At 39.1% G+C, this 9,118-nt stretch overlaps 1 protein-coding gene and 1 pseudogene across 1 annotated transcript; both read right to left on the bottom strand.

Moving 5' to 3' along the window:
* Positions 1-220: 220 nt before the first annotated feature.
* LOC121173940 (uncharacterized) lies at positions 221-5,046 on the bottom strand (annotated as a pseudogene).
* Positions 5,047-7,520: 2,474 nt separating this feature from the next.
* On the bottom strand, positions 7,521-8,625 carry LOC100813387 (amino acid transporter AVT1B). The gene is made up of 4 exons (XM_041011939.1): positions 8,454-8,625; positions 8,192-8,235; positions 8,040-8,102; positions 7,521-7,640 (listed from the first exon to the last, which is right to left on the bottom strand). The coding sequence occupies exons 1-4, from the start codon at positions 8,569-8,571 to the stop codon at positions 7,542-7,544; spliced, it is 324 nt and encodes a 107-aa protein (XP_040867873.1). The 5' UTR covers positions 8,572-8,625; the 3' UTR covers positions 7,521-7,541.
* Positions 8,626-9,118: the final 493 nt, after the last annotated feature.

Here is a 9,118-nt window from a genome sequence, read left to right as displayed (position 1 = left end):
TATATTATCTCTTCGTTGTAGCAAACGGCATATCCTTCATGAACTCAACATAAATAAAATTAAACAAATAGTTCAACATTCATCCTTATATATTATCAAGATCTCAAAATATATATCAAAGCTCACCAAAAATATATATGTTCGGAAGTATACTTGTTCCTCCATAAATGAACTTTAAGGAAATCGCTAAGTATATTAGCTACTCACCTAAATAACGCAATCACTGACTTCTACCGCTGTTAGGAAGGTCAACCACTGTATTTTCCACAGAACCTAAGCATTTACATAATAGAACAAGGGATTAGACAAAATCCCCAATTTTGGCAAACCTAGGGTTTCGAGAAAATCACAATAATCTCTAATACATAGTTTCTAACTCTTTTTCTCATAGCCCATGACTAATTAGTGCTATAACATACTCATCTAACATAATGGGTCGTAAACATTTACCTTAAAGAGATCAAATAGAAAAACCTAGGAGATGCGTAGTGTTTTCCCCTTTTTCCCGTCACCTTCTCGTGCTTGGAAAAACCCAAAAATGTAAAAAGCTTGCAAATTTCAAAACCATGGGAGGAGATGGGTGAAGGACCGAAAGATTAAATTTTGGGGCAAAAGTGTTAGCTTTGAGAGGGGGTGGGCTACTGCACAAAAAAGAAAATGGAAGTTTCAGGAAGGGGGAAAAGGGTCTCGGGAGTTTTAGCTGAGGGGGGAGAGTTTGTATTATTATATTATTATTTCTTTCTCTTTCCTTTTTATTTAAACGGTGCATTTCATTCGTCCCCCTTGAAAAAAATTCGTCCTCGAATTTTGATCTATGACTAACCTTGAGTTTCAAACAAGTGAGGATACTTCTCACGCATAATGATTTATGGTTCCCAAGTCATCTCCTCTCCTGCTGGCCCTCTCCAAGCCACTTTCACTGATACAACATCCTTAGAACGTAAACGTTTCACACGTTTGTCCATTATAGCCACTGGTTGTTCTGTATAACTGAGATTCTCATCAAGTTGCGCTGACTGAAGTTGAATAATGTGAGAAGGGTCATGAACATATTTTCGAAGCATCGACACATTAAATACTGGGTGATCACTTGATAGATCTGGCGGGAGGGCTAAACGATAAGCCACTTGCCCCACCCTCTCTAGAATCTCAAAAGGACCAATAAACCTGGGGCTAAGTTTACCCTTGCGACCAAAACATAAGATACCTTTCATGGGAGACACACGCAAAAATACATGTTCTCCTACACTAAACTCTAAAGGTCAGCATCTCTGATCTGAATAAGACTTTGTCTACTCTGAGCAGTCAACAAGTGATCTCGAATTATCTTAACCTTCTCAACGGCTTCTTGAATTAAATCCGGGCCTACTAACCTAGGCTCTCCAACTTCAAACCATCCAATCGGTGATCTACAACGCCTTCCATACAAGGCCTCAAAAGGTGCCATATGAATACTAGATTGATAACGGTTATTATAAGCAAACTCTGCCAAAGGCAAGTATTGATCCCAACTACCTCCAAAATCAAGCATGCAAGCGCGCAACATATCTTCTAGGATTTGTATTCTTCTTTCTGATTGACCATCAGTCTGAGGGTGAAAAGCAGCACTCAAATCTAATCTAGTCCCTAAGGCCAGTTGGAAAGATTTCCAAAATTGAGCTGTGAACTGAGGGCCCCGATCTGATATGATGAACAATGGCACTCCATGCAAGGACACTATCCTCTCTAAATAAATCTTGGCATATTGAGTTGCTGAGTAGGTAGTTTTCACAGGCAAAAAGTGCGCTGACTTAGTCAATCGATCTACAATCACCCAAACTGAGTCATAACCCTTTAAGGTTTTAGGTAACCCCGTCACAAAATCCATAGTAATCCTTTCCCACTTCCATTCAGGTATATCAATTCGCTGAAACAAACCTGCGGGCTTTTGATGCTCTACTTTAACTTGTTGACATACTAGACATCTAGATACAAATTCAGCTATATCCTTTTTCAGCCCTTCCCACCAAAAGAACTCTTTCAAGTCTTGATACATTTTAGTAGAACCTGGGTGAATAGTATAAGAGGAATAATGAACTTCCTCCATAATCTTTTCCCTCAGGCCTCCTGAATTAGGAACACATAGGCGAGTCCCAAAAATGTAACACACCTTCAGAATCAACTACAAAATCAGAAACCTTTCCTGCTTGAGTCTCCTCCACAATCTTCCTTAAGTGAGGGTCTTCACTTTGAGTGACCTTGATGGTATCCACTAAAGTGGAACAAGCATGAACATGGGCTAAAAGTGATTCAGTGCCCGCGACCTCAAACCTTATTCCACTAACGACAAGATCTTGAAACTCCTTCACTGCTGGTCTCCTAACTTCAACAATGTGAGCTAAGCTATCCATAGACTTTCTACTCAGAGCATCTGCAACACTTAAGACTCTTATGATCCGTGTAGATCTCACAAGTCTCACCATATCGGTAATGCCTCCAAATCTTAAGAGCAAAGATTACTGCTGCCATCTCTAGATCATGTGTAGGATAGTTTTGTTCATGCCTCTTGAGTTGTCTAGAAGCATAAGCAATCGCCCTCCCATGTTGCATCAAGACACACCCCAGTCCAATCCTCGATGCATCACAATAAACCACATAACCTCCACCACCCAAAGGTAAGGCTAAGACAGGTGCAGATGTCAAGCAATCCTTTAGCTGTCGAAAACCTTGCTCACATGCATCATTCCATTGGAATGCCACTTGCTTATATGTTAGTCTGGTTAGAGGAGCTACAAGTCTCGAAAAATCCTTAATGAACCAACGGTAGTATCCAGCAAGTCCATGGAAACTACGAATTTCTAACACTGATGTAGGCCTAGGCCAACTTTGAATTGCTTCCACTTTCTTCATATCTACGCTTATACCATCCTTAGATACCACATGACCTAAAAAGGCCACACTATCAAACCAGAATTCACATTTAGAGAACTTTGCATACAACTTATGTTCCCTCAAGGTTTGTAAGGCTAACCTCAAGTGTTGCTCATGTTCCTCTTTACTTTTAGAATACACCAAAATATCATCAATGGAAACTATCACAAAGTGGTCCAAGAATGAATTGAAGACTCGATTCATCAAGTCCATAAAAACTGCAGGAGCATTAGTTAATCCAAAAGACATCACCAAAAACTTATAATGTCCATATCGAGTGCGGAAAGCTGTCTTAGGAATATCCTCTACCTTTATCTTCAACTGGTGGTATCCAGCTCTCAAGTCAATCTTTGAGAAACATTGAGATCCTTGAAGTTGATCAAACAAATTATCAATACAGGGTAGAGGATATTTATTCTTCACAGTCACCTTGTTTAATTTTCGATAGTCGATACATAAACAAAGTGAACCATCTTTCTTCTTGACAAACAAGACTGGTGCACCCCAAGGGGAACAACTAGGACGAATGAAACCTTTGTCAAGAAGATCCTTCAATTGCTCCCTTAACTCATTAAGTTTAGTTGGAGCCATCCGATATGGAGGTATAGATATGTGTTGAGTTCCTGGAAGCAAATCAATGCCAAACTCTACTTCCCTATCTAGCGGTATACCAGGTAACTCCTCAGGAAAAACATCAGGGTACTCACATACCACCGGGACCTGCCCCAACTCTGCTACCGGCACATTGACATCTTTTACCATCGCCAGGTAACCTTGACAACCCTTCCTCAACAACCTGTGAGATTTTACCGCTGAAATCAAATTACTTGATGACCAATTTTGATCACCCTGAAACACAACGGTCGGTTCCTCAGGCACATCCAACTTCACCACTTTATTATGACAATCTAAAGTAGCATGGCAAGCAGCCAACCAATCCATACCCAATATGACATCAAAGTCTACCATATCTAGCTCTATAAGATCTACCTTAAATGATTTTCCTTCTAACAAAATTTCACAAGATTTGTACACTGAATTTGCTAATAAAGAGTGACCCATGGGGGTAGCCACTATCAGAAATTCACTCAGAGGTGATGGGTCTCTCCCTAAAGTAGTTGCAAAGAAAGGAGATATAAAGGAGTGTGTAGCTCCAGAATCAAACAAAACACGTGCATCCTAAGAATCTATGCAAAGTATACCTGTCACAACGGCATTGGATGCTTGAGCATCCTGGCGAGTCAAGGTGAACACATGAGCTTGCCCTCCACTCGTCTGCCCCTGTCCTCTGCCTCCTGATCCTCTACCACCTCGATATGATCCATTTGGTCCACGTGATCCCGAACCACTAGATTGTCCCATCTGGACCATGGGTGTTGCCACTCCACTAGAAAATGGCTGAAAAGGTGACATAGGACAGCTCCTAGCAAAATGTCCAACTTGCCCACATCGATAGCAACCTGTTGACCCTTGCCTGCAAGGTCCGGTATGCGTCTTTCCACATGTAGCACAAGTAATAAGGGTCCCAACAGAAGCCGCACGATGCTGTGCAACACCCCGACTATGAGTTGTACTAGCTACCTGACTAGCTTGAGTGACTTGTGGCAGACGACCTCCCTGTTGACCTTGCCGAGGCTGACTTGTATCAGCTCTAAAACCTCCACCACCGTGGCCCTGATGGCCACCACGAGATGTATCCGAGCGAAACCTCTTGCGTGAGTCATGAGGATTTCTACCCCTATCTCTGTTTCCTCGCTCAATAGTTGAAGCCCTATTCAGAGCCTGATCATAAGTCATGTCACCATGTCCTGCAATTGCCATGAACAAATAACTCTTCAAACCTTCCAAGAACCTCTGAACTCGTAACTTCTCAGTAGCCACCAAGTGTGGTGCATATCTGGAAAGTCGCATGAATTGGATGTTATACTCCATCATTGACATCTTTTTAGTTTGCACAAGAGTCTCAAACTCACGTGCTCTATTGTCTCTAACACTTTGAGGCAAAAAGTGAGCTAAGAACAACTCGACAAACTGATCCCATGCTAAAAGAGGTGATCCTGCTGGTCTTGCAAGGAGCATAGTCTCATACCATCCCCTTGCTACATCATGCAAACGAAAAGCTGCAAATTGTACCATCCGAGTAGGGGAGCAACCTAAACCTCGACATATCTATGACACCTCATCTACAAAGGTCTGAGGATCCTCATGAATGTCTGAGCCGCTGAAAGTCGGTGGATTAAGCTTTGTGAATGCACTCAAGGGAACCTCCGCAACAGTGGGCTGAACCAGGGGCTGCTCATGTTGCACACCCTCTTGACCAATCTCAGAAACAGGTTGTTGTTGCCCCTGCCTGTTGTTGCCTGCGTTCCCCAACCACATCAACTAATCGCCCTAAAATCTCTTGTATATTTTGCATATTAGCTGTTAACTGAGCTAGTGTTGGGTTCCCACGTGTAGCCCTAGGAACCTCAACCTCTGGCATTCCACCACCCCTACCAAGTCTTCCCCGTCCACGACCGCGATCACGTCCACGGCCTCTTGGAGCTACATCTTGGGGTTGAGCAGAAGCCTCATCAGAAACTGCCTCATTAACACGTCTATTCCTGGGTGGCATCTTGACCTAAGACAATAGTAAAGGTCAAAGATTTAATTACGAAGAACTAGAGAAACAACTCGGAATCACATACACTAAGACAATAACTCCAGCCTAACATGGATTGTCATAGCCTCTTGCATGTAATTTGTGCCCGGGTACACAAGTTACAAACAAGATTCCATAACAAACCAAACAATGCAGCTATATGACCTATCAACCTGGGCTCTGATACCAACTTTGTCACTTAGTCTGGCCAGCCTATCCTATACAACATAACCTGTAAAAGAACACACACACACACACACACACACACACACACATATAGAGACAAATCCAGATGCTGGTATCTCATCTCATCCATTTAATAACAAAGTGGATTATAATTACTAATCACCAAGTGTCTCAAAACATTATAAGTTCATCATCATCATATCTATAAGAGAGAATCATTTACATTTCAAAATACAAGAATTCTCTCTAAATCTCCTACTACCCTGGCCCCTATAGCTGCATTATACTGGAGTTACAACCAAAAATATCCATCATACACAATGGGGACCTACCAAAAAGATAATCAAGTTCCTGGGTGTGTCAGCAAATCCCAAGAAATCGGTTACTCCACTACTGGGTATCTGAGAAAAGAATAACATAAAGGGGTAAGTCACAAGGACTTAGTGAGAGCATAATATACAAAGCAGACATGAAAGAGAGCACCATTTAACACGAATCCTTCCATTTCAAAAGATATTAAAATTACATTTAAATAAATAATGAACGAAAGATACACTTGCTTTTAGAAATCCATGTACGCAAAGAATATACATTTCAGAACTTCTCATAACTTGGTATCCCAAAATAATTACTTTAAAATCAAGTATTTATTCTACTATGTGCACATAGACCACATTATCTCTTCGTTATGGTGAACGGTAATTATATAACTATGGCATTTAGCTCGTCGGCTGCATTATCTCTTCGTTGCAACGAACGCAACATATAAATATACTATGAGAATTTAACTCATAGGCTACATTATTTTTTCATTGTAGCAAACAACATATATCATTTACTATAAAAAAAAAATCAACTCATAGCCTACATTATCTCTTCGTTGTAGCAAACAGAAATATAATCATTATACTATGAGAAATCAACTCATAGGCTATATTATCTCTTCGTTGTAGCAAACGACATATCCTTCATGAACTCAACATAAATAAAATTAAACAAACAGTTCAACATTCATCCTTGTATATTATCAAGATCTCAAAATATATATCAAAGATCACCAAAAATATATATGTTCGGAAGTATACTTGTTCCTCCATAAATGAACTTTAAGGAAATCGCTAAGTATATTAGCTACTCACCTAAATAACGCAATCACTGACTTCTACCGCTGTTAGGAAGGTCAACCACTGTATTTTTCACAGAACCTAAGCATTTACATAATAGTACAAGGGATTAGACAAAATCCCCAATTTTGGAAAACCTAGGGTTTCGAGAAAATCACAATAATCTCTAATACATAGTTTCTAACTCTTTTTCTCATAGCCCATGACTAATTAGTGCTATAACATACTCATCTAACATAATGGGTCGTAAACATTTACCTTAAAGATATCAAATAGAAAAACCTAGGAGATGCGTAGTGTTTTCCCCTTTTTCTCGTCACCTTCTCGTGCTTGGAAAAACCCAAAGATGTAAAAAGCTTGCAAATTTCGGAACCATGGGAGGAGATGGGTGAAGGACCGAAAGATTAAATTTTGGGGCAAAAGTGTTAGCTTTGAGAAGGGGTGGGCTGCTGCACAAAAAAGAAAATGGAAGTTTCGGGAAGGGGGAGAAGGGTCTCGGGAGTTTTAGCTGAGGGGGGAGAGTTTGTATTATTATATTATTATATTATTATTTCTTTCTCTTTCCTTTTTATTTAAACGGTGCATTTCATGTGCAATCAAACTAGATAAAATATCTGGACAAACTAAATAGCGGCAGACATATCACATATCTAATCTTCCAGGACTTGAATCTCAAAACTTCATCCCCTCAAACTCTTCACAATCTCGGCAAGGGCGGAGTATGATCCAAAAGTAGAACATACAACACCTACTATGATAATTGTAATGCAAAGTGCTGCCTGTAGACATATGAAACAAAAGTTGAGTCAAGGTAGAGTTGATCATCACTATGCAAGTAATGTTTGAAATAAATTAGTGATGCATCAAAAATATTTGTTGATTTTTCAATTGTATCCTTTTCTCTACCTAATTCTTAAATATTTTACACATTTATTGTAAACAAGAGACAAATACAACAACAAAGCCTTATCTCACTAAGTGAGGAAACGAGAGATAAATAATAAAAAATATCCTATTAGGAAGTTAAAATATAAATGAGGATATTTAGTACATTTCTTAATTTGTGCACCATCTTCCAAAGTTAAGAGATGAAAAAATAGAGGGAGTAGTTATCAACTCAACCTTATAAATTTATGATTTATATTGAGCTGTATAATTTAATAGTAAAATCATCATACCTGTGTTCGTGTCACTTTGCCTCGCAAGATTCTTAGGAAACAAGCACAGGGTAGTATCAAAGTCTGTCATCAAGGTTGGTTTTAATTAGTAAAATGCTAAGGTCAGTAACTCTAGGAGTAAGAACAGATAAGATAAGTTGAATGGAACTTACAACAAGCATTGTGAGTAATGATCCAATCAATGACATCACCAGACCTGTAAAAAAGGAAAATTAAATTTGTTGTTAATATACATAGTGTCACAGTACAAAGATTTTTTGAAATGAGAAAGTAATGCAATTAATTGTTCCCTTAGTTGGTCTATATATAAATAGATTCCAGGTTATGTAAAGAAATAATGTTGAAGAGACAATTCCTTTGAAAGTAAAATTGATCAACAACCAAGACATGGGAATAGGAAGTAGAAAGACTTACCAAAAAAGGGAACTGAGAGACCAATAACCAGGGTAGAAAGTACCAACCCTCTTCTGATGAAGATGGAATATAGATAAGACTTGGCATGGTTTGATGGTATCAACTCCTCCAGACTCATTGCCACTACAAAGTAATAATTTCCCCTCTCTTCTTTATTTAATTTTTGTGGTTGAGTCACATGATTCTTCTACTGTTAAAGCTGTTCAAATTCAAAATAGGAAGCAAATTAGGTGACTGATGAAATTTCCAAAATAGGTACTTGCATACACAGGAAATGATGGAAGGAAATTTTTCCTTGATGGAGAGGTCACTATTGACACAATTACGACACTCTTCTTTTTTTTTTTTCTTTTTCTAAAGTTGTTGATGATTGATACTTTACCTTGTGCGAATAAAAATTGGTTTACGGCGCAAAAGTTTGGTACTTTTTGCTTGATTTTCAAGGTTATAGGCTTTTAGGAGTTTCTTGTACGACAGAACTTTTGCATTGTTAGACATGACTTTTCGATGAGGAAAAAGGAATGGGGTTTGTAATGGCAACTACGAGGTCCTAGAGGCCTTCTTTTTTCCTTTGGAGTTTAGATGGAGTTGGTTAGGTTCATAATGTGGTTCCTCATGGTTTATGGAACATGCATAAATGCTTTCTTCTATGTTTTTGAAAGTCT

The sequence above is a fragment of the Glycine max genome, chromosome 18 (assembly GCF_000004515.6).
Source record: "Glycine max cultivar Williams 82 chromosome 18, Glycine_max_v4.0, whole genome shotgun sequence".
Classification (NCBI taxonomy): Eukaryota; Viridiplantae; Streptophyta; class Magnoliopsida; order Fabales; family Fabaceae; genus Glycine; species Glycine max.
This window is presented reverse-complemented; position numbering and strand designations above follow the sequence as displayed.